At 70.6% G+C, this 27,838-nt stretch overlaps 1 protein-coding gene across 4 annotated transcripts; it reads right to left on the bottom strand.

Annotated features, from left to right (window-relative positions):
• Nucleotides 1–61: 61 nt before the first annotated feature.
• On the bottom strand, nt 62–27,798 carry LRCH4 (leucine rich repeats and calponin homology domain containing 4). 4 transcript variants are annotated; one of them, XR_005588186.1, is made up of 20 exons: nt 27,586–27,797; nt 12,227–12,371; nt 12,018–12,144; nt 11,282–11,387; nt 10,802–10,938; nt 10,496–10,614; nt 9,757–9,853; nt 9,122–9,209; nt 8,800–8,900; nt 7,774–7,841; nt 7,058–7,183; nt 6,910–6,969; nt 6,514–6,562; nt 6,342–6,405; nt 5,600–5,713; nt 5,315–5,418; nt 4,368–4,505; nt 3,223–3,300; nt 1,510–1,786; nt 751–888 (listed from the first exon to the last, which is right to left on the bottom strand). XR_005588186.1 is itself a non-coding variant. In XM_039500118.1 (19 exons), the coding sequence occupies exons 1-19, from the start codon at nt 27,764–27,766 to the stop codon at nt 751–753; spliced, it is 2,040 nt and encodes a 679-aa protein (XP_039356052.1). In that variant the 5' UTR covers nt 27,767–27,798; the 3' UTR covers nt 62–750. The 4 variants fall into 4 exon arrangements, 3 of the variants coding, with proteins under 3 accessions (XP_039356052.1, XP_039356051.1, XP_039356053.1); XM_039500118.1 differs by lacking the exon at nt 1,510–1,786 and having other exon boundaries at nt 62–888; nt 27,586–27,798; XM_039500117.1 differs by lacking the exon at nt 751–888 and having other exon boundaries at nt 1,127–1,786.
• Nucleotides 27,799–27,838: the final 40 nt, after the last annotated feature.

A 27,838-nucleotide genomic window follows, 5' to 3' on the forward strand; every position in this document is an offset into this window, starting at 1 on the left:
GAGAGCCGGGGCCGGTCGCGGCAGCACTGCCCTGTCCCCCGGCCAGGGAGAGGGGCACAGAGCCCCGGCTGGGGGGGGAAACTGAGGCTGGCCCAGCCCCCGGCTTCCAGGCAGGGGGGTGGCAGAGAGCAGCCGAGAGGCCAAGGGAGGTGGTGCATGTACCTCTTTATTCCACTAGAGGGCACAAGAGCCCAGGCCCCATGGGGGTGGGGGGCAGCGTAGGGGGCACCATCCCAGCCGTGGCTTGGTCAGGGCAACCTGCGCCCCCGGCCCCGGGGAAACGTGGGGGAGGGGGGACTAAGGAAATGGGGGGCTCCCTGAGCCCCCGTGCCCCACGGCTGCCCTGCGACACCCCACGGCCGGCGCCCCCGAGCCCGTCACTGCCAGAGGGGGGAGCAGCTGGGGCCGGGCCCCGATTTCCTCCCTGCAGGGAAATAAAATCACCCCCCCTTCAATCCTTGCTCCCAACCTCCCCCCCCCAGCCTAGCCCAAGGGGGTCGCGTGGCTACCAGGCCGCCCCAGGACACAGCCGCTGGAGGGGACGGGGGGGTTGAGCAGCAGGAGCTGGGCTGGGGATCCCACCGCTGCCACCAAAGGCGCCCAGTTCTCGCCAGGGGGTGGGGGGCAGGGCCCCTCGCTGCACCGTCTGTTCTGCTTGGGGATGAGCCGGGCCCCCCCGTGCCCCACGCGGGGGAACTCTCAGCAGTGTCCAGCCCCTTGCCCGTGCCATTAGCGCCAGGGCCCTGCCCCTTAGATCGTGCTGGCGGTGCCCTCGGGGGGCGGCGGCTTCTTCGGGGGCTGGGCCGCGGTCAGCAGGGCCTGGACGGTCCGGGCCAGCGGCGCCAGGCTCTCCTCGTCCAGGACGTGCTGGGGCTGGCACAGGGCTTCCTGGGAGGAGAGAGGAGACGTTAGCGGGGGCGGGCGGGCGGCTGCCGGGACCTGCGCCACCGGGGGGCGCCGGCGGGAGGTGTTAGAGCCGCCGGGACGCTGCACCGAGCCGTCCCAGCGCGTCCTGTGCGAGGCCGGCCCACCGGGGCGGCGCCCGCGACCCGCCCCCCACCCCGTTCCCACCGGGGCCGCGCCAAAGCACAGAGAAGCCAACGCAAACCAAGACACAAGCCACACGCTGGGTTGGAGCGCTGCATTTCTCCGCCAGCGCCACAGCGCGGGGGGCAGGACACACACGCGGCGGCCGGGGGGAGAGGGGCACACGTACAACAGAGAGAAGGACCCGCCCGAGCCCACCCCCGGGGCAAAGGCCCACACGCTATTTACACGTTTGTACACGCCGGGCCCGGCGGCCGGGCTCGGCCTCCCAATATATATATCCAATCCAGAGCCGTATAATTTAACCGCGTTAAGGCCACCGAGGCGAGCTGGCCGCAGGGCCACGGGGAGGCACTGGGGAAGGGGGGCCGGCTCGCGCCCCGAGTGGGACCCACGGCGGGTTTGAAGGCGGGCGGGGGCCGGCAGAGGGATCCGGAGAACCCCCAGAGGGAGAGGACTGACCCAGCCCCACACCCCGCCGTGGGTCGCGCTAAGGCACTAGGCAGGGCCGCCCCCCCGCGGCTCCTCAGAAGCCCCACAGCTTGCAGTAGGCCAGGAAAAGCAGCGACATCACGGAGACATAGAAGACGGCGAAGCCGGCGAGGGGCCCGGGCAGGGCGGGCGCGGCGTGGGCAGCGGCGGGGCTCTCCGCGGCTCCGGGGTGCAGCAGCGCCCGCAGGGTGCCCCGGAGCCGCCCGGCGTCCCCCTGGAGCACGTCGGAGGCGGAGCAGAGGGCGACCTGGGCCCGGCGGGGGAGACAAAGACAGGAGAGAGGTTAAGGGAGCTGCTGGGGGGCGAGAGACCGGCTGGGCCCCCAACCCTGCATCTGCCAGCACCCAGGGGACCCTGCCGGAGCCAGACGGGGAGGGGAGTGGGGGCTGCTGGGTCAGGGCGGGGGGGCCGGGAGCCAGGACTCCTGTGTTCTCTCCCCAGCTCTGGGAGGGGAGTCGGGGCTGGTGGGTTGGAGCAGGGGGGGCTGGGAGCCAGGACTCCTGGGTTCTCTCCCCGGCTCTGGGAGGAGTGGGGGGTGGTGGGTGAGAGCAGGGGGGGCTGGGAGCCAGGACTCCTGGGTTCTCCCAGCTCTGGGAGGAGTGGGGCTGCTGGGTCAGGGCGGGGCGGGGCTGGGAGCCAGGACTCCTGGGTTCTCTCCCCGGCTCTGGGAGGAGTGGGGCTGGTGGTTAGAGCAGGGGCCGGGAGCCAGGACTCCTGGGTTCTCTCCCGGCTCTGGGAGGAGTGGGGCTGGTGGGTTAGAGCAGGGGGCTGGGAGCCAGGACTCCTGGGTTCTCTCCCGGCTCTGGGAGGAGTGGGGTTGGTGGGTTAGAGCAGGGGGGCGGGGAGCCCGGACTCCTGGGTTCTCTCCCGGCTCTGGGAGGAGTGGGGCTGGTGGTTAGAGCAGGGGCTGGGAGCCAGGACTCCTGGGTTCTCTCCCGGCTCGGGGAGGAGTGGGGCTGGTGGGTCAGAGCAGGGGGGCTGGGAGCCCGGACTCCGGGGTTCTCTCCCCGGTGCTGGGAGGGGAGTGGGGGCTGGTGGTTAGAGCAGGGGGGCTGGGAGCCAGGACTCCTGGGTTCTCTCCCCGGCTCTGGGAGGGGTGGGGGCTGGGAGCCAGGACTCCTGGGTTCTCTCCCTGGCTCTGGGAGGGGGCTGGTGGGTCAGGGCAGGGGGGGCTGGGAGCCAGGACTCCCGGGTTCTCTCCCCGGGGTCGGTGCTGGGTGCTGTACGACAGGCCCCACACAGCGGGGGGGTGGGGCGGGGCCGTGCAGGGTCTCAGCCCCCCGCTGCTGCCGTTCAAAGGGGGCCCACGGGGGTGGGCGCAGCAGGGGATTCTGGGGGTGACCCCAAGGCATGCTGGGAGAAGAGCACTGCAGCTCCTGGGGCGAGGGGCCTGTCAGCTGGGAGGCCGTACCTGGGGCGTGGCTCGGGTGAGAGGGGCGTGGCTTCGCACAAGCGGGGCGTGGCTTTGCACAAGAGGGGGCATGGCAATCACATGAGCACAGTGCACTTGCATGGGAGGCTGGGACCGAGAGAGAGGCGGGGCTTTGCACAAGGTAGTGCGATTGCACAAGAAGGGGCGGGGCCTTGCACTAGTGCAGCCCCATGGGGGCACCACGTAGAGGTGACTCTCTGCTCCCAGCTGCACAGCACGGAAATCACAGACCCCCCCAGCCCCCGCGTTACCTCTGGGACCCCCATGCGGCGACAAGCCTCCAGGAAGCTCTCCACGTTTTTCCGACATTTCACCTTGTTCAGCTTTGGCTGTGGGGAGGGCAGAGAGGGGTGAGAGGGCTGGGGGGGCGCGGGGGAGCCAGAGCTGGGGGGGGCAGGGAAGCCCACGCTGCTGTCCCGTCATGCGGACGCTCAGGTTTCGTTTCAAGATGACGCAGTCCAGGCCTCAGTTCTGGAGAGAGATCCAGAGCCGGGAGAGAACCCAGGAGTCCGGGCTCCCAGCCCCCCCCGCTCTACCCACCAGCCCCCACTCCCCTCCCAGAGCCGGGAGAGAACCCAGGAGTCCTGGCTCCCAGCCCCCTGCTCTAACCACCAGCCCCACTCCTCCCAGAGCCGGGGAGCGAACCCAGGAGTCCGGGCTCCCAGCCCCCCCCGCTCTACCCACCAGCCCCCACTCCCCTCCCAGAGCCGGGAGAGAACCCAGGAGTCCTGGCTCCCAGCCCCCCCTGCTCTACCCATCAGCCCCCACTCCCCTCCCAGAGCCGGGAGAGAACCCAGGAGTCCTGGCTCCCAGCCCCCTGCTCTAACCACCAGCCCCACTCCTCCCAGAGCCGGGAGAGAACCCAGGAGTCCTGGCTCCCAGCCCCCTGCTCTAACCACCAGCCCCACTGCCCTCCCAGAGCCAGGAGAGAACCCAGGAGTCCTGGCTCCCAGCCCCTGCTCTAACCCACCAGCCCCCACTGCCCTCCCAGAGCCAGGAGAGAACCCAGGAGTCCTGGCTCCCAGCCCCTGCTCTAACCACCAGCCCCACTCCTCCCAGAGCCAGGAGAGAACCCAGGAGTCCTGGCTCCCAGCCCCTGCTCTGACCCACCAGCCCCACTGCCCTCCCAGAGCCAGGAGAGAACCCAGGAGTCCTGGCTCCCAGCCCCCTGCTCTACCCACCAGCCCCACTCCTCCCAGAGCCGGGAGAGAACCCAGGAGTCCTGGCTCCCAGCACCCCCTGCTCTGACCCACCAGCCCCCACTCCCCTCCCAGAGCCGGGGAGAGAACCCAGGAGTCCTGGCTCCCAGACCCCTCTGCTCTAACCACCAGCCCCCACTCCCCTCCCAGCGCCGGGGAGAACCCAGGCGTCCGGGGCGGGGCGGGTCCCCACTCACCACGGCGGGCGACGGGACGTGGATGAAGGGCACGGAGCGCGGGCGCAGGTGGTTGACCAGCTGGCAAAGCACAGCCCCATTGGCCAGGGCGTCACCCAGGTCCTCCGCCAGCGACACGCTGAGCCGCGACTCGATGGCCTGCGGGGGGGGGGGGGGGGAAGTGGCGGGCGGGTGGGCGGGGGCCCCAGACACCCCCCCCCACGCACTGCAGGGAACTTACACACAGCTGTCGGGGAAGCTCAAATTACCCGCCCCCCGGGGAAGCAGGGGCAGAGCCAGGGAGAACCCAGGAGTCCGGGCTCCCAGCCCCCTGCTCTAACACACCAGCCCCACTCCTCCCAGAGCCGGGGAGAGAACCCAGGAGTCCTGGCTCCCAGCCCCCCCTGCTCTAACCCACCAGCCCCCACTCCCCTCCCAGAGCTGGGGAGAGAACCCAGGAGTCCTGGCTCCCAGCCCCCCCTGCTCTAACCACCAGCCCCCACTCCCCTCCCAGAGCCGGGGAGAGAACCCAGGAGTCCTGGCTGTCAGCCTGGCAGTCCCCGGTGCGGGATCTCAGCCGAGCTTTCGGGGGTGGGGGGGCGGGAGATGTGCCGATGCGGGAACGTTCGGAATGTTTTTTCCGAACACTGGGTGCGTGCCTCAGTTTCCCCACGTGCCCCTCCTGTATCTAGGGGGCGGGATCGGTGCAGTGAGCCCTGGAGGCAGGTGTGACGGCGACGGGCTAGCGGGGCGCAGAGACCGGCCCACGGGCTGTAGCCAGCACCCCATGGCCGGGGCCCGCCCCCCGTGAGGAGCCGGCCAGAGGGGCTAGGAATGCAGCCCGGTGACCGGTTTGCCGGGCAGAGAGACGAAGCCTGGCGGTGGGGGCCTCAGGGGGGTCCCCAGGGGCCCCACCCAGGGGGACTCGCTGCAGGGAGCTCACGGGGGACCAGGGGGTGCGGCCATACCTTGCGGAGCTGGGCTGTTAACTCCTTCTCGTCCAGGTCGTGCGAGCTGCCCCGTAGCCGCAGGGGGTGCTGGGGGTCCGCCGTGGGGTCGTGGGGGGCGCAGGCTGCGGAGAGGACGGCAGGGCTCAGGGGGACGGAGACGCACGGCCGGCGGGGCGCGCGCAGCCCCGGGCAGGTCTGCAGGCCGCGGGCAGGATTCGAACCCCGGACCTGCCGGGCCGCCGGGGGCCACGGCAATAGCCCGGCCCGCCAGCAGGGGGGGCAGAGCCGCGGGGCGCCACCTACCGGAGCCGGGCCTGATGGCCGTCCGCGACGAGGAGCGGAACAGGAAGCTGCTGGGCTTCTGGGCCGAGCCGGGCTCCCGGGCCGGTGGGCTGGAGACCTGCGGGGGGAGGGACTCTGGGGGGCAGGGGGAGAGGGGAGGTGAGATCCCGCCCCACAGCACCCCCCAACAGCACAGCTGGGACCTTCGGCCGGGATCACCTACCCCAGGGGGACACGTGTCCCATGCCAGAGCCGGGAGAGAACCCAGGAGTCCTGGCTCCCAGCCCCCCCTGCTCTAACCACCAGCCCCCACTCCCCTCCCAGAGCCGGGAGAGAACCCAGGAGTCCTGGCTCCCAGCCCCCCTGCTCTGACCCACCTGCCCCACTCCCCTCCCAGAGCCGGGAGAGAACCCAGGAGTCCTGGCTCCCAGCCCCCACTGCTCTAACCCATTAGCTCCCACTCCCCTCCCAGAGCCGGGAGAGAACCCAGGAGTCCTGGCCCCCAGCTCCCCTGCTCTATCCCTCCAGCCCCACTCCTCCCAGCGCCGGGAGATAACCCCGGAGTCCTGGCTCCCAGCCCCCTGCTCTAACCCCCCAGCCCCCACTGCCCTCCCAGAGCCGGGGAGAGAACCCAGGAGTCCTGGCTCCCAGATCCCATCCCCCCCCCCCGCAGACACTCCCTGGCCATACATGTCCTGCCGCGCCCCCCCCGGCCTCCCGAGCGTTACCCCTCTCCTGGCCGCGCCCCCCTTCCCGCACTCACCCTGCTGCCGGGGCGTCTGCCCAGAGGATGCCGGGCTGGGGACGCCGGGCGGCTGCTCCGTGACCTGAAACAGACGTGGGGGGGGGGGGGGCGGGGAGTCAGCCCTGAGTCCCATGGGGGGCCATTCCCCCCACCCCCAAACCCCTTCCGACCCCAGTCCCTCCCCTCTCACCTGGGGCCTCTGCTTCCTGTGGGGCAGGACGCTGCTCTCCGACGGGCCACTGGGGGGAGACAGAGCCAGGTGAGGGGGCTGCTCCGGGGTGTGAAGTGCCCCCCGCGCTGGGATAGGGCCCCCGATCCTGGCCGTGGCGGGGGGGGACAAGGGGGAACGGCTCAGCCGCCCTCCCCTCCAGAGGGTGACAGAGTTAGAGCAGCCCCAAGGCTGCTCTAGCTTATGGGGGGAGGAGGGGGGTGAATCCCAGCAGCTCCATGGGGCTTCAAGTTGCCTCTGGGCCTGAGCCCGGCCCAGGGGAGACGAGCTCCCTGCCGGGGGGGGGCAGGACCTCCGGGGGCAGGGGAAGGGATCTCTCCTGGGGGGGAGGGATGTCTCAAGGGGGGGGTGTCTCACGTGCTGGCCGCCGGGCCCTGCGCGCTGCCGAAGGTGCCTCTGGCCCCCATCCTCAGCAGGCTGTAAGAGACGCAGAGAGGGTCAGGGGGGGCGAGGCCGAGACGCCCCCACCCGGCCCCGGCGGGGGGCCCCCCCCCCCTCCACGTACCTGTCCCGCTTCTCCAGCGCCTGGCTCCGCAACGCCTGCTGCTGCCGCTCCCTCTCCTGCCAGATCTGCAGCGTCTCGGGGCGCCTCCGCTCCTCGCTGGGGGGCTCCTCCTGGGGAGGGCTGGGCCTGGCGAGAGGGATTGGGGGCATTGGTGGGGGGCAGGAGAACCCAGGCCAGCCCTGCGCAGCTTAGTGTATGTGTGTGGGGGGGGGGCGGTCAGAGGAGAGGATAACAACCTACTACAGCTGAATGACAGCTAAGACTCCTCACCCAACGTGGCCACCTCTGGGACGGGGCGGCCGGTTACCCAGGGACCCCTCGCCCGGCACTGAGATGCGGCCACCTCTGGGGCGGGGTGGCCGGTTACCAGGGACCCCTCGCCCGGAGCTGAGATGCAGCCACCTCTGGGGCGGGATGGCCGGTTACCTAGGGACCCCTCGCCTGGTGCTGAAATGCAGCCACCTCTTGGGCGGGGCGGCCGGTTACCCAGGGACCCCTCGCCCGGCGCTGAGATGCGCCCACCTCTGGGGCGGGGCTGCCGGTTATCCGGGGACCCTCGCCTGGTGCTGAGATGCGCCCACCTCTGGGGCGGGGCTGCCGGTTACCCAGGGACCCCTCGCCCGGCGCTGAGATGCAGCCATCTCTGGGGCGGGGCGGCCGGTTACCCGGGGACCCCTCTCCTGTCACAGAACAGGCCCTAACCAGCTGCTGCTCACCTGCTGTTCGGCACCTTCTCCCCGACATCGGCTCTCTGGGGAAGGCTCCTCTCTGCTTTCCGCTTCTCCTGGGGACAGAAGGCAAGAGGGACAGGATTAGGGAGGGAACCCAGGAGTCCTGGCTCCGAGCCCCCCCCTCCCCTCCCAGAGCCATGGAGAGAACCCAGGAGTCCTGGCTCCCAGCACCCCCTGCTCTAACCCACCAGCCCCCACTCCCCTCCTAGCGCCGGGAGAGAACCCAGGAGTCCTGGCTCCCAGCCCCGCCCTCCCCTCCCAGAGCCATGGAGAGAACCCAGGAGTCCTGGCTCCCAGCCACCCCTGCTCTAACCCCCCCCAAGGCCCAATGCCCAGATTCCTTTGCTGTTGGGTGGTGGCAGCCGTGCAAGCCCAGCCCCCTCACACCACGGGCAGCCTGGCACGGTCCCGCTTGAAGGCTGAGGCAGCCCCTCCCCACTTGGGCAGGGCTCTGGGCCCGCTGGCACGCCCCTGCCCCACAGCTGTGCCCCCAGCTGGCAGGCGCAGTGGGCCTGAGCCGGAACTATCCCTCAAAACTACATCTCCCAGGATGCACCATGGCCAGGGAGTCCCAGGATGCAAGGGCCTCACTCTGAGGCCAGACCAGGGTGCACCATGGGAGATGAGGCTTGTGGGTTCTCAACTACAACTCCCATGATGCAACTGTTTCCCTCACCCTGAGGCCAGACCATGGTGCACCATGGGAAACGCAGTCCGACTAGGGAGCCCGGCGCATAGGGGAGAATGGGAGGCGTGCAGCGAGCGAACCACAACTCCCAGTAGGCAGTGCGGCAGCGGCACCCGAGCCAGAGAGTTCAGTGTTCGAATATTTTCCAGAATCCCTAAATTCTCTTGGGTCTGGGGGCGGGGCCATGACCCCATTTTGGGTCCAGTGCGATACCTCCCCCCGGCCCCTAGGGGGCAGCACCCCTGCTGGAAGAGAAGACAGCCAATAGGCCCAGAGTGAAGCACTGCATCCTGGGAGTTGTAGTCTTCCCAGCGCCCCCTCACCTCCGCCGGGGCCAGGGCCTGCGAGCTGCTCTCCGGCTTTGCCGCCTCCTCCTCCTCCACGCTGGTGTCGATGAAGTCGATCTGCTCCAGCTCGCCATTGGCTGCGGGGAGGAAAGCGTCAGCGGCGCCGCTCCGCACCCAGCGAAGCCCCGGGAAGGTGGGCACACGGGGTGGGGGCTGCCTGGGGCGGCAGAGCTGTCACTGGCAGGAGAGGCCAGCAGCTGATTTCCCTTTGGCCGCGGCAGGCACCTCCCCGCGGGTAAATGGGACCCCGGGAGCGGGGGCGAGGGAACCCCACCTGGAGGGACCAGACCCCGCTCACCTGCCCGGTCCCGCTTCTCCTTCAGCTGGCGGGGATCACGCACCAGCTCCGCGATGCGGAATGACAGGTCGGAGAACTCGTCTGTGGACTGAGAGAGCAGAGGGGGCGGGTGACTCTCGGGGGGCGCAGAGGGGGTCGGACGCCGGGACTGCCCGGCGCCGGTGAAAGGGACCCACGCCGGTACGTGAAACGGACCGACCCGCACAACTGACCGATCCGCGCCCGGCGCCGGTGAAAGGGACCCACGCCGGTACGTGAAACGGACCGACCCGCACGACGGACCGATCCGCGCCCGGCGCCGGTGAAAGGGACCCACGCCGGTTCGTGAAACGGACCGACCCGCACGACTGACCGATCCGCGCCCGGTGCCGGTGAAAGGGACCCACGCCGGTACGTGAAACAGACCGACCCGCACAACTGACTGATCCATGACCGATGCCGGTAAGTGAAACTGTCCGACACAGGTGAAACTGACCCGGAGCAGCACGTTACAAGCTGTGACCCCCAAGCCAGCACCCCCAGTCTCCCGTCTGCCATCCAGCCCCTCCCACGCAGCGCTGGCATCGCCTTGGAACGCAGACCCCTGACCCGCTGCCCTGCGTGCTCCGGATGGCACCGGGCCGCGCGGTCCGTACCTCGTTCCCAGACCACCGCTTGCTGCCGCTGTCGACGCTGTTGAAGCCCGAGTCCAGGCCGCCGTACTGCCGGCCGGGGTAGAACTCGTCGGAGAGGCTGAGGGGCAGAGAGAGGTGGGTGAGGGGGCAGGGAGAGGGGCTTGGAGATCCTCTGGTGAAAGGTGCCGGAGAAGGCGCTTCACAGTGCAGCACAGAGCCTGGGACCCGCCCAGTACAGAGACGGGCAGGGGAGTGACTTGGCACTTCCTCCCCAAGCGCTCGAGAAAGGGGCAGATCCAGAAATAGAACCCAGGAGTCCTGGCTCCCAGCCCCCCTGCTCTAACCCACCAGCCCCCACTCCCCTCCCAGCGCCGGGGAGAGAACCCAGGAGTCCTGGCTCCCAGCCCCCCCTGCTCTACCCACCAGCCCCCACTCCCCTCCCAGATCCGGTTAGAGAACCCAGGAGTCCTGGCTCCCAGCCCCCTCCCTGCTCTGACCCACCAGCCCCCACTCCCCTCCCGGAGCCGGGGAGAGAACCCAGGAGTCCTGGCTCCCAGCCCCGCCTGCTCTAACCCACCAGCCCCCACTCCCCTCCTGGAGCTGGGGAGAGGACCCAGGAGTCCTGGCTCCCAGGGGTGGGGGAGCCTGTGGGTTTCTATCTGCTGGAGGGCAAGCGGTGGGAACAGCACGGGGCTGCCACGCGGGGGCCGGCCAAGCCGGGGCGATTCCAGGCCCCCCCGCCCCGGTGAAGCTCCCTTACCAGGTGCCGAAGCCGGTGGGCCGGCTGGGCCGGGCGAAGTCGGCCAGGTCAGGCCCCGTTTTGCTGCAGGCTTCCAGGTTGAGGTATTTGAAGATGTGGATTTTGCCTTTCAGGCAGATCTGGGGCGAGAGCCGGGGGTGGGGGAGGCTCGTTAGGGCTGGGCTGAGGCGGGGGGTCGTCACCGGCCGGAAGGACCTGTCGGCTCTGACTCCGGCACCGCACCGCCCGGTCCCACGTTAGCCACCCATGGGGTCTGGTTTTACTGCCCCCGCCCCCCGCCGCCCCCCTGGCCCCGCCCCGGCTCACCTGCGCGGGTGGCGACTGCAGGGGGTTATTGTCCAGCAGGATGGTCTGCAGGTGCCGGAGGTGCCGGTAGCAGACGGGGATGCGGGCGACCCGGTTGCAGGAGAAATCCAGGCGGACGAGGGGCAGCTCCGACAGCTCTGGAGCGGCAGAGGGGCCCGGTGAGCGCGGGAGGGGCCCAGCTGCCCCACGGCCGGAAGGGGGGAGGATCTGTGGGGAGTCCCGGCCCCGCCTGGCACCGCCTGGCACTGGGGCATCGGGGCTGCAGTGAGCATGAGGGGATGTGGGGCTAGAATCAAGACCCGGCCCCAGCTCCCAGGGCGCTCGAACAAGGAGAAAGGGCCCGAAAGGTATTTGCGCTCCGGCCCTTTAAGTACCAGCTCCCTGGGCTCGCAGGATTGGTGGCTTCCGTTCCCACCCCGCGCTCGATTGGCTGCAAGGGGTCCTGCCCCGGGATTTAAAGAGACGGTGCGGGGCACTGACCTTCGGGCAGGGCGGTTAGCTGGTTCCTCCGCACGTTCAGGTCTCGCAGGGCCTCCAGCTGGCCCATGCTGGGGGGCAGAGCCTGGAGCTCATTGCAGCTCACGTCCTGGGGGGAGGGGGGGGGGGTTCGTATCTCGCAGTCAGCCCCACTAGTGCTCCCCAGCTCCCTGCCCTACAGTGCCCCCTAGTACCCCCCGCTCCCTGCCCCACAGCGCCCCCTAGCCCCACCCTGGGGCCAGCCCCACCTGCCAGGGGAGAGCACCCCCTGCTGCCCCCGGCCCCCCTCCCGGCCCCCCAGCGCCCCCTCGTGCCGCCCTGGGGCCCGCACCCCCTGCTGAGCCCCACCCCACTCCCTGCCCCACAGCGCCCCCTACCGCTGCCCTGGGACCAGCCCCACTGGCCGGGGAGAGTGCACCCTGCCGAGACCCCCCACACTCCTTGCCCCACAGCGCCCCCTAGTTCCGCCCTGGGGCCAGCCCCGCCTGCCGGGGGAGAACGCCCCGCCCCGCTCCCTGCCCCACAGCGCCCCCTAGCGCCGCCCTGGGGCCAGCCCCGCCTGCTGGGGGAGAGCGCCCCGCCCCACTCTCTGCCCCACAGCGCCCCCTGGCCCCGCCCTGGGGCCAGCCCCGCCTGCCGGGGGAGAGCGGCCCGCCCCGCTCCCTGCCCCCGCCCTGGGGCCAGCCCCCTGCCGTGCGGGAGGGATGTGGTGGCGTCTCCGTTTCCCGGCCCCACTCACCAGCTGGCGCAGGCCGCGCAGGGAGCCCGTCTCCTCGGGCAGCGAGCCCAGCTTGTTGTTGCTGGCGACGAGGACCTTGAGGGGCAGGCGGCAGAGGCAGGGCGGGAGGGAGGTGAGCTGGTTCCGGCTGCGGGGGGAGAAGGAGCCGTTAGAACCGCGGCCGGAGCGAGTCAGGCTGGATCCTGCCCCCGGCCCGGCCCGGCCGTTACCTGAGGTTCAGGTAGGTGAGCGACTGCAGGTTGGCGATGGCTGGCGGGATGCTCCGCAGGCAGTTGTGGTACAAACTCAGCCCTTCCAGGGAGACCAGGTGGCAGGCGTCCTCGGGCACTTCGGCAAAGCGGTTCCGGGAGAGATCTGGGCGTGGGGAGAGAGGGGAGGCTGTGAGACGCCCCCCACCGCCGGCACCGAACTCCTGGGCCCCCGGGTGTCCTGCTACAGGCAGTTCGCCCGGCAGTGCCCAGCGCCAGGGGGGCCCTGAGCTCACTCGAGGGGAAACTGAGGCACGGTGGCCAACCCCTGCTCTAACCACCAGACCTCCCTGCCCTCCCAGAGAACCCACACGCAGAAGGGAGGCGGGGAATTCCTGTGGCCGGATCCCGGCCCGGCCCGAGCCCAGGGGTGCTGGGAGGAAAACGCCAGGCCTGGCCGCGAGCGCGGAGGAATTGGGTGGGGGCCCTGGAGACAGCTGGACCCTGCAGCTGGAATCGTGTTTGCTCGACGCACGTCCCACCGAGATTTCGCCGCCCAGCCCAAGAGCAGGGTCGCGGTTAACTCCCCCTCGCGCAGAGAATTCAGCAAGGAAGGGGAGAGATTGGTGTGAACGCTCGATAGTTTCACTTTTCCTCACTCATTCACCCAGGAGTCCTGGCTCCCGGGAGCAGAGAGCCCATGGCCCAGCCGGGGACGAACCCAGGAGTCCTGGCTCCCGGGAGCAGAGAGGCCCCGGCCCCGCCGGGGACGAACCCAGGAGTCCTGGCTCCCGGGAGCAGAGAGGCCCCGGCCCAGCCGGGGACGAACCCAGGAGTCCTGGCTCCCGGGAGCAGAGAGCCCACGGCCCAGCTGGGGACGCACCCAGGAGTCCCGTAGAGTACCTGGCCCCATGGGGGGCCCTGATCTCCGTCAGGGAGGTCTGTGCGGTACCTGGCCCCATAGGGGGCCCCGATCTCCGTCAGGGGGGTCTGTGCGGTACCTGGCCCCATGGGGGGCCCCGATCTCCGTCAGGGGGGTCTGTACAGTGCCTGGCCCCATGGGGGGCCCCGATCTCCGTCAGGGGTCTGTGCGGTACCTGGCCCCATGGGGGGCCCCGATCTCCGTCAGGGGGGTCTGTGCGGTACCTGGCCCCATGGGGGGCCCCGATCTCCGTCAGGGGGGTCTGTGCGGTACCTGGCCCCATGGGGGGCCCCGATCTCCGTCAGGGGGGTCGGTGGGGACCCTGGCCCCATGGGGGGCCCTGATCTCCGTCAGGGAGGTCTGTGCAGCACCCGGCACAATGTGGGGGGGACCCCGATCTCCGTCAGGGGGGTCTGTGCGGTACCTGGCCCCATGGGGGGCCCCGATCTCCGTCAGGGGGGTCTGTGCGGTACCTGGCCCCATGGGGGGCCCCGATCTCTGTCAGGGGGGTCTGTACGGTGCCTGGCCCCATGGGGGGCCCTGATCTCCATCAGGGGGGTCTGTGCAGTACCTGGCCCCATGGGGGGCCCTGATCTCCGTCAGGGGGGGTCTGTACAGTGCCTGGCCCCATGGGGGGCCCCGATCTCCGTCAGGGGGGTCTGTGCGGTACCTGGCCCCATGGGGGGCCCTGATCTCCATCAGGGGGGTCTGTGCCGTACCTGGCCCCATGGGGGGCCCCGATCTCCGTCAGGGGGGGTCTGCGCAGCACCCGGCACAATGAGGGGCCCCCCGATCTCAGTCAGGGGGTCCGTACAGCGCCTGGCACAACGGGGTCCTGAGCCCAGCAGGGCTCCTGGGCTCTCCCCCAGCCCCAGGACGGAGGGGGACGAGCAGCCGAGCAGCAGCTCCAGCGCCGTCCCGTGGCTCGCCGGGCCCGGAACGGAGCCACGGCCCGCTGCTGCCGGGGCCGGGCGAGCGGCTGGTGGGGGCTGCGAGCGGCTGGCGGGGGCCCACGAGCGGCTGGCGGGGGCCTGCGAGCGGCTGGCGGGGGGGGGCCGCGAGCGGCTGGCGGGGGGCCAGCCCAGCGCTCCCCCCCGAGAGAAGGGCTGAGTCAGGAGCCCTTTCCCTGGGGTTTGGCGAGGGGCCCGGGCAGGCTGCCGCCAGGGTACTGAACTCGGCACCGGGCGGGCGGGCGGGCGGGCCCCCGGCAGGAGCCGGCCCAGGAGAAGAGCCACCGGCGCCCTCGGGGTGGAAAGCAGCGAAGCCGAGAGGGGCAGGAGCAGCAGGACAGGGCTGGGAGGGGGAAACCGGCCGCGCTGGGCGTCACCTGGGCCCAAACGCCCCGGGGCGCAGGCGGATTGGCCGTGTCCCGACGCCTTGGCCCCGCCCAGTGGACCGGGCGCCATCCAGGGACGAGGGGCTGAGATCAGGGCCCGTCGTGCCCAGACCCACGGCGAGGGACAGACCCTGCCCCAGCTGAGATCAGGGCCCGTCGTGCCCAGACCCACGGCGAGGGACAGGCCCTGCCCCGGCTGAGATCAGGCCCCGTCGTGCCGGGCGCTGCCCAGACCCACGGCGAGGGACAGGCCCTGCCCCGGCTGAGATCAGGGCCTGTCGTGCCCAGACCCACGGCGAGGGACAGGCCCTGTCCCGGCTGAGATCAGGCCCCGTCGTGCCCAGACCCACGGCGAGGGACAGGCCCTGCCCCGGCTGAGATCAGGCCCCGTCGTGCCCAGACCCACAGCGAGGACAGGCCCTGCCCCAGCTGAGATCAGGGCCCCGTCGTGCCCAGACCCACGGCGAGGACAGGCCCTGCCCCGGCTGAGATCAGGCCCCGTCGTGCCCAGACCCCCGGCGAGGGACAGGCCCTGCCCCAGCTGAGATCAGGCCCCGTCGTGCCCAGACCCACGGCGAGGGACAGGCCCTGCCCCGGCTGAGATCAGGCCCCGTCGTGCCCAGACCCACGGCGAGGGACAGGCCCTGCCCCAGCTGAGATCAGGGCCCCGTCGTGCCCAGACCCACGGCGAGGGACAGGCCCTGCCCCGGCTGAGATCAGGCCCCGTCGTGCCCAGACCCACGGCGAGGGACAGACCCTGCCCCAGCTGAGATCAGGGCCCCGTCGTGCCCAGACCCACGGCGAGGGACAGACCCTGCCCCAGCTGAGATCAGGCCCCGTCGTGCCCAGACCCACGGCGAGGGACAGACCCTGCCCCAGCTGAGATCAGGGCCCTGTCGTGCCCAGACCCACGGCGAGGGACAGACCCTGCCCCAGCTGAGATCAGGGCCCCGTCATGCCCAGACCCACGGCGAGGGACAGGCCCTGCCCGAGGCTGGGAGGGAAAACGAAGCCCCCTGTTTCCGGGCTGTCCAGCTGTGCGCCTGAGAAACGCAGGGACCCCAAGGGGGAGCCCTTTGGAGACCGCGGCTTTGAAGAAGGACCAGGGAACGCCGCCCCAAGGGCCACACGCCCCGAAGGGGGGCAGCTGTCCGTGCCCGGGTGGGCGAGGCAAAGGGACCCAGAGACCAGGGGCTGAGAGCGCGCCCGGTTCCCCTTTTCCTTCGGGAGAGCCGGTTCCGGTGAGCGCGGAGCCCTGCAGCCGGGCGCGCCAGCACTCTGCCGGCGTGTTTACACAGCCTGCCGCAGCTGCCGCTCCCGTGCGAGGCAGGAAGCGGAGGCGGCCTGCACTCGAAACTCCTCGGCAGATCTAAAGACTTGGCCGAGGAAAGCGACCCCCCCGAGCGACCCTGGGACCTCGTCCCAGAACAGCTCCCAGATCGGCAGCCTCCCCGGGCGCCTAGCTCCAGAACTGGCGGCCAGATGGGGAGCTCTTCCGGAATGGCTCACACACTCGGAAGGGGTCGGTTTTTCCCGGTAAACCCCGATTTCACCGCCGCGGCTGGAAGGTTTGCTAGCGCCTGCGTCCGTTTGGCCGGGCGGTGCCGACGGCTCACGTTTCAGCTTCTGGAATCGGCGTCTACTGCCGTGAAATCAGTCGGACCTGACCCGAGACCCCTCGCAATGTCCCGCAACTCTGGAAACCGAAAAGTCGACACAATATTGGGGGGTGGGGGGAGAATGCTGCAAAATAAACCCTGGTATCACTCGTGGAAGTTGAATGCTGCCGAGCCGACGGATACCAGGGGCGGTTCCGGTCCGGTTCCCCCAGCGAGGCCGGGGAATTCAATCTGGGCTCGGGCGTACGTAGCGCGACTGTATTTACGGCAGGGCTGCGCGATTACTCTCATTTCACAGGCAGGGCCAGGCCCCACTGAAATCTAGCCAGCGCCCCACCTGCCGGACCACCCTTCCTCTCCTGGGTGCACCGCTCCTCGTTTTTGGAGTGTGTGACTGACTGGGAGCAGCCCCCCCCCCCCCATGGAAGTCGGAGAGAGCCCTGTGCAGACACAGACACAAGGCTAAGCAGGTGCAGACCAGGTGTGATGGAGACAGGCTGGAGGAGGAGGTGTGAGCGAGCAGAGAGACCCGGCTTCTTGGGCACAGAGCGAGTGGGAGTGGCAGGCGCGGGGGGATTTCGTCAGCCGCCCCCCAGCACACGCGGCCCCTTTAGGGGAGGGTCTCCCAGGCCTGCTCCGGCACAGCTTGGGATGGAACGGAGCAATCCCAGCTCGCGGCCGGCACGTTCGCCAGGCGGCCACCGGCGAGCCTGTAACGGAGTGGGGGGAGTTCTTGGGTTTTCTGTGGTTTCTGTGCCGAGGGAGGGGGACTCTGTACCGGCGAAACGCGGCCCGACAGATGTTGTGTGACGGGAGCCACCCGGGGGGAGGCGAAAGCAAAGCGCCGCAGCGGGGCCGGACCGGCTCAAACGTCAGCCTCCGGCTGAAAACGCGAAGCAGATGTTCCCTTCTCCCCCCACATTCCCCTGGGGGGAGCCACAGGTGGGACATTCTGCTGGGCCAGAAATAGCCCCCCGGAGGGAGGGTCACCGCAAGTGCCAAGGGAGAGCTGAGAGCCGCCAGCCAGCTGGCTTGGGGGGGCAGGGGCCTGTCCCCTCTGGGGGGCGCCGGCTCCCCCCCGGCCCCAGGGCAGGGACTGGCTGGCTCAGGGGGGCGGGGAATGGGGCAGGGGCCTGTCCTCTGGGGCGCCAGCTCCCCCGGCCCAGGGCAGGGACGGGCTGGCTCCGGGGGGCGGGGACGGGGGCCGGGCCTGTCCCCTCTGGGGGGCGCCGGCTCCCACCCGGCCCCAGGGCAGGGACTGGCTGGCTCAGGGGGGCGGGGAATGGGGCAGGGGCCTGTCCCCTCTGGGGGGCGCCGGCTCCCACCCGGCCCCAGGGCGGGGACTGGCTGGCTCAGGGGGGCAGGGAATGGGGCAGGGGCCTGTCCCCTCTGGGGCGCTGCTCCCACCCGGCCCCAGGGCGGGACTGGCTGGCTCAGGGGCGGGAATGGGGCAGGGACCTGTCCTCTGGGGCGCTGGCTCCCACCCGGCCCCAGGGCGGGGACTGGCTGGCTCAGGGGGGCGGGGACTGGGGCCGGGGCCGGTCCCCGCGATGGGGCGCTGGCTCCCACCCGGCCCCAGGGCAGGGACTGGCTGGCTCAGGGGGGCGGGGAATGGGGCGGGGGCCTGTCCCCTCTGGGGGGCACGGGGAATGGGGCAGGGGACTGGCTGGCTCGGGGGGGGTGCCGGGAGGCATACGGCCGTCAGCCAATGGGCACAACGCCCAGGCCGGAGCGGGGGGGAAGGCAGGGGTCCGGGGTGGGAGTCTGGGGGGGTTCCCCACTCAGAGGCCCCCCCCGTCCGCCGGAGCCCCACGCAAGGGGAGAACAAACAGTTAAAGCAGCTGGTTCCAGGCCAGACTGGCCGGGCGAACAGCTGAGCCGGGGGGGCAGAGGGGGGGAGTTCTGTGTTCAAAGTGACACCTCCCCTGCGCCCCCCACCCCGCCCTACTGACCCACCTCAAAATAGCCCTGGCGGAGAGCCGCAGATTGGCTCCCGGAAGAGCCGCCTGCCCGCCGGCTTTGCCCACAGACCGGCCCGAGAACGGGCCCTTTTCTGGAGCCTATGGGGCGGGGGGAAGGCAGCATGACAGAGTGGTTAGAGCAGGGGGGCCTCTAATTCTACTGCGGGCTCAAGCAGTGACCCCCGTGCCTCGGTTTCCCCTCCTCAGACGCAAGCGAGGCTGCCGCCTGCCCCGGGTGGATCTGCGGCCGGGCGGCGGCACAGACGCCAGCGGCACGCGGCCCAAGCAGGGCCGGAGCCTGAGTGACGCGCCCCGAGGTGCTGAGCTGCGCCGGGGGCCGGCGCCGAGGCGAGGGGCAGACCCGGAGGACGATCCCAGGCTCATTTCCTGCCACAAGCCAGGCCCTGGCAAGGTTTCAACCCGCCGCACACGAGCCCGGCAGAGCTGTCTCCGCGCGGGGGGAGGGAGCCGCCCTCCCGAGTCAAGGGCCCGGCTCGCTCACGTCTCTGGGTTATATTCCATGTGCCTCAGTTTCCCCTCTCTACGCACCTCTCCCCCCAGGGTTCATAACCGCCCTCTGCGGAGAGAGGCAGGGTCCGATTCCTCCCACAAGCTCATTCTCCATCCCCCTCACCGCGGCCGAGGCTGGGACAGCCGCGGCCAACGCCCCGGGGCACGGCGGAGCTCAGGGACGGCGCCGGGTGCTCGGGAAACGTGGCGAGGGCGCTGGCCGAGGACCCCGGAGAGCAGGGATTCGCTCCACAGGCTTGGGAGGACGATCTCGGCACCCGGATTCCAGGGTTCTCCATCTCCCGAGGGCCATAGCCAAGAACAGACGCTCTCCTGGGAGGTGATTTTGGCCAGAACAGGTTCTGGGGCTCAGGACGGGGGAAATGGGGGAGAATTTTCCAGCCTGGGTAAAACAGGTCGTCGGGGCAGCTGGGCTAAACGCCGGGAATTCGGCATTTCTCTTGTGGCGGACAAGTCACCGCTGCTGGAACGCCGGGATTTCGGAGAAGACCGTCCGGGCACCGCTGCAAATTCTTTCCTTCCCGGGGCTGCCTCGGTGCCCGCAGGGCGGCTCCAAAGAGCTGGTCACTCCTCCGCCTGCCTTCGCGCCGAGGACGAGGGCCGAACCGGAGACGGCCCAGAGAGCCCCGAAAATGGGGGAAAGGTTTTGGTAGGACCCCAGCAGGCCCGGGGTGGCCGGTCATCGTCCGCAGCTCCCGTCACCCGGCCCGGGCGACCGAGAGCAGCCAGGGTGCTCACAGCCGGGCCCTTGAGCAGCCGTGGCAGGGCGTGGCCCGGCCGCGCACGGAGGCAGCTGTGGCAATTCTCGTTTCTGAGCAGCCGGCAGGATGTGGCTTTCGAGCCGGCAGCGCTCTCTGGGCGCAGTGCGGGCTCCGGCGCCTCCTTGCCAGCACCCGCTTCCTCCTTTGCGCGCCGGGGGGACGGAGCCAAACCCAGGCGGCACACGGGGCGGGGAGCCCAGAGCCCCTCAATGCACCCCAGAAATGTAGGCCTGGCAGGGACCTCCAAGCCCACCCAGCAGAGTCAGGGCTGGCCCACAGCGCTGGATTTACCCGGTGGGGACGCTCAGCTCAGCCCCCTGCCCTGCGTCCCTGGGCGAGGGGGTTTGAAAGCAGCCAATCCCGCCCCGGCGGCGAACCAGTTCGGTTCTTAGCCTCAAGGCGTCCTGCTGGGGGGGCTGGGCTGGACAGAGCCCTTGTCCTCCTCTCCAGCGAGCCCTGGCCCGTCCTGGGGCCGTCCCCTTGCCGTATTTATAAGGAACAAACCCGGCCCCGCTCGGGTTCCTGCTGCGGCACCACCTGAAGGCCCCGAGATAAACACGAGGTTGCATCACCCGGCCGGACCGAGGACAGCGCGCGCTGCGCACGGCTCCCGAGTTCCCCTTCCACCCCCGAGCGAAGCCGCCGGGGCGCACGTTCCAGCAGGGGGCGTTACGGGGGCTCGATCCCAGGCCCCCGGGGCGCTCTGACCCAGCGGCGGTAAGCAGGCAAGGGCCCAGCGGCCGGCGCTAAAGCCAGACCCGCTCCGGGGGGAACCGGCAGGACTGGCCGATCCCTCCTCCAGCTGATCATGCGATCCGGTCCCTGGCTGGCGTGTCCCGCCCCCTTCCCGGCCATTGATTCTCGAACGTAAACAGCTGCACACAATCCCATCGGGTTAGTTCGACAATCGCTGAGCGACGCGCCGAGCCAGTCACACACAACCCCTAAAGCATCGAAAGCATAAAGTCAGTCTCGGTCAAAAACAGCCAGCAGAGAGCACGCCCCCCGACCCGTCCGCTCTTTGCTGGCTAAGCCAAACTGCCCAAGTCGAGAGCCCTGGATTTCCACCAGCAAGTGCTCAAGTCGCCGTTTTCTTCCTTTGTAAATCTCTAACCCTGTACATTTCAGTATTTCCGGCCGTGCGGGTGTGTCCGGGGAAATCGCCGTTGACCGATACCAATGAAAGCCGGGTTCTGGCCAGAAAGAACCATGGAGTGGCCACCGGTACGTTCCCGGCCATCGCAATGCGTCCCCCAGCTGCCCTCCGGCGGCAGGGGCATGGCGGGGTTCGGAGACACGGCTACCCTTGCGCTTCAGGCACTCGAAGACGGGAGATCGAGGATGGCCGGGCTCTGCGTTTGGAGTTTGTGCAGGGCCTGGCACCAGAGCGGAGCGGGACTCCTGGATGCTACCGTAAGACACCTAATAAATAATGCCCAGCCCGTAGCGCCGGGGGTCCCGGGACTCGACGGGCGCCCCCGCCACACAAGTACAAAGTGCCTTGCCCCAGGCCACGCAGAAAACCCGTGACTCAGTTTCCCCATCTGGAGACGCTTCGCTGGGGGTGGGGCTGTTGGTGCCGACAGGAACAGGGGCCAGCCCCGTGGCCACACAGAGGCTGGAGCCCGAGAGGGGGAGATCCCAGCGCTCCGGGCACGTGACCTCCAGCCGGGTTTGCTCACAGCTCAGCTGAAGGAAAAGCCGGAGTCAGCAGACCATTGACTCACACGCTGCTGAGCGGTGGAGGGGGGCTGGGGCGCGGCCGGGGCTGAGGCTGTCCTGGCAGGGCCCCCCCCGAAACGCAGCCGAGGGCAGGGGCTGGCAGCTTTCCAGCTGGCAACACGCCCGCCTGGGAGCTGGCCAGGCCCTACAGGGGATCCCCCTGCGATCTGGGGGAGAGCAAGGGGGCGACAGGGAGAACGTCGTAGCCTCAGGGACGTCACGTGAGTCGCTAAGTGAGGGCTTAGCTGGAGGGCGTTCGCCTGAGCCACAGATGTAGGAATCCCCTTGCTCCAGCAGACTCCCTGGTGACCTTGGGCGAGGCAGGCTGCTTTCCTGTGCCTCAGTTTCCCCATCTGTGCAACGGGGAGCATAGGCCCTCCCAATACATTAGAGCGTCGGGGGGGGGAGACGTAGCTAAGGCAGACACAGTCCTCGTGCCTCAGGGCTGCAGCCGAGCTAACTGCGGGATCAGGGCGAGACGGGAGGGTGGACGACCCCCCACACCCGTTACCGAGAGCACCTGCGTTAACCGCAGGGGTTAGCGGCCTCCGCGACAGCCCCGAAACCCAGCCAATCGGCCGGATCTGCGGTCACTCAGCCAAGCTGGTCCCACGGGTTTCCCTGTGGAGCGGGTCTGAAAGCGCCTCACCCCAGAGGTGGCTGCATTTCAGCGGCGGCCCGTGCGCGGCAGGAGATCGCAGACAGAAGTCAGCCGCTGGTAACCGTGGGGCGGTGCCCCTTCCCGAGTCTAGGGGCAGGCTCGGCTTACAGCGGCTGTTCGGGTCAGGCTGCCCTCCTTCTGGCAGTGGGGCGCTCCTCACCAGGAGCACTAGCACTGACAGAAGAGGGGCAGCGTGGGGGGCTGAGAGCCCCCCGCCCGCCCCAGGGCGAGAGCCCGAGCTGTCTGGGGTCCGCAGCAGGGAGCCGCAGCCGTGAAACTGACGAGGGTGACAGCTAGGGATGCTCCGTGGCCCCGACCCCACTGACAGAAGCCCCCCCCCAGCACCCCGGCGCCCGCTCCTGCCACACCAGAGCCCGCCGCGACTTCGGCCAGCTTGGCCTCCCGGTGCAGGCAGGGCAGCCGTGCCGCGTCCGGGCAGCAGGCCCGAGAACCGTTCGCTTCTGCGCCCGCTTACGCTTTTGGCCTTCGCGACATCCCCCAGCAAGGAGTTCCACAGGTTACCGCGCGCTGCATCCTCCTATCGGCGTGGAGCCTGCTGCCTCCTCCTCTGGTGGGCAACCCCTGGGCTGTGCGCTGCGTGACGGGTAAATAACACTCCTCTCGCCACCTGCTCCACCCCGGTCGTGACCGCAGAGACCCCCCTGCTGCTCGCAAACCGGGGCCGGTGTCACTGCCCCCCACGGGGAGCGGGCTGACCGGGGGCGTTCGCCCGAGCTCGGACGGAAGCAATTTACACGGGAGGGCCTGGGTTACGTCGCTATCACGTGGACGTGAGAGAAAGCTCACCAGGGCCTGGCCTCTCCTTTCAGGGCCTGCCCGTTTCCCCCGCCAGAGGCACGGCGACCCGCCGGCGCTCCTCCCACGGCCTCCGGCACCCTGGCACACCCCGAGCTCAGCCCTCAGCTGCTCCGAACAAAGGCACAACCGGGCTGAGCTCGCCCGCTCCAGGCTTGGGAACGGCTCGGGGGAGTCGAGAACCAGGAATGAAAACACCCCTCAGCGAGCAGAGAAAAGAAACCTTGAAACGCAGCCTGCGAGTCGCAGAACCCAGGGCGCCTTCGGCTCCTAGGCTCCTAACCCGACCTGGTTCCCCAGCCGCCCGCCGGGGCAGCGCTGGGTTTGCCAGTACAGCTCGTTAAGGGCTTGGGATAAGAAATCCCTGGCCTTGCCCTCCAGCCGCGACAGCTGGCGGATTGGCAGCACAGAGAGCTCGGCGGCTTTCGTGCCGTTTTGGCAGCAGCCTTGGGCCCGGGGGGAGGCAGAGTCACAGGAGGAACAACACGGCAGTGCCAGCCGGGCTCCGTGCGAGTGGCGCACACACTGCTTTACGAGCCTGCGTCCCGAACAAGGCTCCATCAGAGCCAAGAGGATAAAGGAGCCCAGTTCTCTCAGGGCTCCCGTTCCAAGGGTGTCTTTGTGGCCAGCCTAGCGGGGCCTCCGGAACTGGGACGTGGGTTATGCCAGCCTGGCGCCCGTCCCGGGCCGGAGCGGGGCCTCCGGAGCCGAGACGCGGGCTCCCAGCCCGGCGCCCGCCCCGGGCCGGAGCGGGGCCTCCGGAGCCGAGACGCGGGCTCCCAGCCCGGCGCCCGCCCCGGGCCGGAGCGGGGCCTCCGGAGCCGAGACGCGGGCTCCCAGCCCGGCGCCCGCCCGGGCGGGCGGGGCCTCGGGCAGACGCGGGCTCCCAGCCCGGCGCCCGTCCCGGGCCGGAGCGGGGCCTCCGGAGCCGAGACGCGGGCTCCCAGCCCGGCGCCCGTCCCGGGCCGGAGCGGGGCCTCCGGAGCCGAGACGCGGGCTCCCAGCCCGGCGCCCGCCCGGGCCGAGCGGGCCTCCGGGCCGACGTGGCTCCCAGCCCGGCGCCCGTCCCAGGGCGGAGCGGGGCCTCCGGAGCCGAGACGCGGGCTCCCAGCCCGGCGCCCGCCCCGGGCCGGAGCGGGGCCTCCGGAGCGCGGACGTGGCCTGGACCCTGCTCCATCTTCTCCAGGTGAATTAGGAGTTTCAGCAAGTGCCCCACCCCCCGGCTCCCCCTGCCCCCCACGCTGGGGGGCTGCCATGGCATGCTCCCAAGTCCAAATATTGCCTTTGCCGTCAGAAAGGAGCAGGAGCCCCCGCGTGGAACAGGAAGGCGCCTGGGGGGAGGGATGGGGGCCACCCGGCAGGGCGCTGCTGGGGGCACCCAACGACCGGGACAGAGAGAAACCCCCCCCCGCCCCCCCCACGCAGTGTTGACACATGTCGTCATCTGCCCACCGCGAAGCTCTTCGGAAAAGGGAAGAGCAACTTTTCTGCTTGACAGAGAGCGCGGCACCGCCAGCGGAAGTGACTGGCCTGAGATCACCCACCAGATCAACTGCACAGCTGGGAATGGAACCCAGGAGTCCTGCTCCCAGCCCCCGCTCTAAGCACCAGCCCCCACTGCCCTCCCAGAGCCGGGGAGAACCCAGGAGTCCTGGCTCCCAGCCCCCCCTGCTCTAACCCACCAGCCCCCACTCTCCTCCCAGAGCCAGGGAGAGAACCCAGGAGTCCTGGCTCCCAGCCCCCCCTGCTCTAACCCACCAGCCCCCACTGCCCTCCCAGAGCCAGGGAGAGAACCCAGGAGACCTGGCTCCCAGCCCTCCTGCTCTAACCACCAGCCCCCACTCCCCTCCCAGAGCCGGGGAGAGAACCCAGGAGTCCTGGCTCCCAGCCCCCCCCTGCTGTAACCCCCCAGCCCCCACTCCTCCCAGAGCCGGGAGAGAACCCAGGAGTCCTGGCTCCCAGCCCCCCAGCGCAGACCCACCAGCCCCCACACCCCTCCCAGAGCCAGGGAGAGAACCCAGGAGTCCAGGCTCCCAGCCCCTCCCAGAGCCGGGGAGAGAACCCAGGAGTCCTGGCTCCCAGCCCCCCTGCTCTGACCCACCAGCCCCCACTCCCCTCCCAGAGCCAGGGAGAGAACCCAGGAGTCCTGGCTCCCAGCCCTCCTGCTCTAACCACCAGCCCCCACTCCCCTCCCAGAGCCGGGGAGAGAACCCAGGCATCCTGGGCCCCCCCCGCTGAAGCAGGCCAATATTACAGCAAGGGACATGTTACTTGTAGAGAACGGGCTGGAAATCTGATGACTGTGACTGAAGGAGGAAGTCCCCGGGACCCGGCCTTGGCACTCACCCCCAGAGCTCCCCAGAACGTGGGTCCTCTGCGGGCGTGGGTGCTCCTGCCACCCCCCGAGGGTCCCCCCCCGCTCAGGCCCCAGCCCCGGGGATCAGGGCTCGGCAGCTGCACAGCCCTCGGCAAGTCAGCTCCACCGGGGCGAGATTCGTGCAGAGCAGCTGTACAGGAAGCGGCCCGGCACGAGGCTTGTAAACAACGAGGAGGGCACGTCCCCGGGGGGCTGCGAGATCTGGGGCCCTGACAAGGCCCCCACGCCAAATCCGACCCATCTCAAATCCAGGTCAGCTGAAGCCATCCAGGCGAACACCCCCAGGAAGGAAACGGGCAGCCTGGGGAGCCAGGGGCTGGCCTGGGAGTTCAGTTCCTGCATGGGAACTGCTTGGGAAAGTGAGGTCAGCCCTGCCTCAGTTTCCCCATCTGTAAAATCCCTTTGCCTGTCAGCAGGTTGCCTCCTATTTGCACAATAGGGCCCCGATCTCAGGATGCCCGTAATACCCAGACAGGATCCACAGAGTCACTGGTTTCACCTGCCGGTGACTCAACGCCGCGGCGTTTGCGGCGTTCTCTGTCTGCAGGAGAGACGCTCGTGCAGCCAGGTGCGGACCCGGCTCTCGCCAAGTGAAGTCGGGGCCCCGCCAGGACGAAGGGACGGCGCCCGGGCAAAGGACGCCAGGCACCTGCTGGGAAAGTGACGCCAGGCCTGGGACTGGCACCCGCGGACGCTCCCCGCAGAACGGCACTGGGGACGGCGCGATTCACTGCGGCACAAAGGGCCGTGTGTCTGCCCCCCTCCCCCCCGCGGCCCATCAGACCGTCATTGTCTTGGCAGCTCTGGACCCCGCAGGGAAGCCGCAGTCGCCAGGCCCAGCAGGGACACAAAGGCCGGGCGAGCGCCCGAGGGGGCTGAGCGTGGCTAAAGCTCCTGGGCACAGGGCCCGGGGGGCGGGATCTGGCCGGGCAGGTGCCCGAGGGGGCTGAGCGTGGCTAAACCCCCTGGGCACAGGGCCCGGGGGGCAGGATCCGGCCGGGCGCCCGATGGGGCTGAGCGTGGCTAAAGCCCCTGGGCACAGGGCCCGGGGGGCAGGATCCGGCTGGGCGCCCGAGGGGGCTGAGCGTGGCTAAAGCCCCTGGGCACAGGGCCCGGGGGGCGGGATCTAGCCGGGCAGGTGCCCGAGGGGGCTGAGCGTGGCTAAACCCCCTGGGCACACGGCCTGGGGGGCGGGATGCGGGCGGGCGCCCGAGGAGGCGGAGCGTGGCTAAAGCCCCTGGGCACAGGACCCGGGGGGCGGGATCCGGCCGGGCGAGGGCCCGAGGGGGCTGAGCGTGGCTAAACCCCCTGGGCACAGGGCCCGGGGGGCGGGATCCGGCCGGGCGGGCGCCCGAGGGGGTGGAGCGTGGCTAAATCCCCTGGGCACAGGGCCCAGGGGGTGGGATCCGGCCGGGCAGGCGCACAAGGGGGCTGAGCGTGGCTAAACCCCCTGGGCACAGGGCCCGGGGGGCAGGATCCGGCCGGGCGCCCGATGGGGCTGAGCGTGGCTAAAGCCCCTGGGCACAGGGCCCGGGGGGCGGGATCCGGCCGGGCGGGCGCCCGAGGGGGCTGAGTGTGGCTAAATCTGGGCACAGGGAGGGTCTGGGCGGGTGCCCGAGGGGCTGAGTGTGGCTAAATCCCTGGGCACAGGCCCGGGGCGGGATCCGGCCGGGCGGGCGCCCGAGGGGGTGGAGCGTGGCTAAATCCCCTGGGCACAGGGCCCGGGGGGCGGGATCCGGCTGGGCGGGCGCCCGAGGGGGCTGAGCGTGGCTAAATCCCCTGGGCACAGGGCCCGGGGGGCGGGATCCGGCCGGGCGGGCGCCCGAGGGGGCTGAGCGTGGCTAAATCCCCTGGGCGGGTGCCCGAGGGGGCTGAGTGTGGCTAAATCCCCTGGGCCCAGGGCCCGGGGGGCGGGATCCGGCCGGGCGGGTGCACGAGGGGGCTGAGTGTGGCTAAACCCCCTGGGCCCAGGGCCCGGGGGGCGGGATCCGGCAGGGCGGGTGCACGAGGGGGCTGAGCGTGGCTAAATCCCCTGGGCACAGGGCCGGGGGGGGATCCGGCCGGGCGGGCGCCCGAGGGGGCTGAGTGTGGCTAAATCCCCTGGGCACAGGGCCCGGGATCCGGGCGGGGCAGCGGGTGTTGGGCCTAAGAGCCGCTGGGGGCAGAGACCCGGGGGCTCACCCCAGGCATAGGGGGCGTGGCCTGGCAGGGCAACAGGATGACAGGGTAAAAGGGGCGGGGCCTGTCGAGATGGGGGCGGGGCCTGGGAGGCTCCACAGAGAACAGGGGGCTATGCGGGGGAGGGGGACCAGGCAAAGGAAGAAGGGGCGGGGCCGGCGCGAGAGGGTCCGTTGAGGGGGGCGGGGCCCGCCGCGAGGGGTGCCGGTGAGGGGGGCGGGGCCGGCGCCAGGGGTTCAGTTGAGGGGGCGGGGCCCGGCGCGAGGGGTGCCGTTGAGGGGCCCGGCGCGAGGGGTTCAGTTCAGGGGCGGGGCCCGGCGCCAGGGGTTCTGTTGGGGCGGGGCCGGCGCCAGGGGTTCAGTTGAGGGGGGCGGGGCCCAGCGCGAGGGGTGCCGTTGGGGGGCGGGGCCCGGCGCGAGGGGTTCTGTTAGGGGCGGGGCCCAGCGCGAGGGGTGCCGTTGGGGGGCGGGGCCCGGCGCGAGGGGCGGGGACTCACCGGCCTGGGTGGTGTCGCTCAGGTCCCAGCGCCGCGCCGCGCCGCCCGGGAAGAGCCGCAGCCGCCGCCCCGCCAGGCTCAGGCTGCCCGAGGCCGCCGCCTCCTCCAGGGCGCGCTCGGTGGCGGGCCCGCCGGGCGAGGGGGGCGGGGGCAGCTCCGGCTCCGCCTCGCCCGCCGCCATCCCGGGACCCCGGGGCTCCGCTTGCCGCGGCCGCCGCTGCCAGACTGACCGGCTGAGGCCGCGAGGGGGAGC

Source organism: Mauremys reevesii, linkage group 14 (genome assembly GCF_016161935.1).
Source record: "Mauremys reevesii isolate NIE-2019 linkage group 14, ASM1616193v1, whole genome shotgun sequence".
Lineage (NCBI taxonomy): Eukaryota > Metazoa > Chordata > Testudines > Geoemydidae > Mauremys > Mauremys reevesii.

Coding starts and splice junctions, on each gene's coding strand:
- LRCH4 (XM_039500117.1), bottom strand. CDS start 27,766: ATGGCGGCGGGCGAGGCGGAGCCGGAGCTGCCCCCGCCCCCCTCGCCC. Junction 9,210..9,756: donor AGCGGTGGTCTGGGAACGAG/GTACGGACCGCG, acceptor CTGCTCTCTCAG/TCCACAGACGAGTTCTCCGA. Junction 6,563..6,909: donor CAGGGCCCGGCGGCCAGCAC/GTGAGACACCCC, acceptor GTCTCCCCCCAG/TGGCCCGTCGGAGAGCAGCG.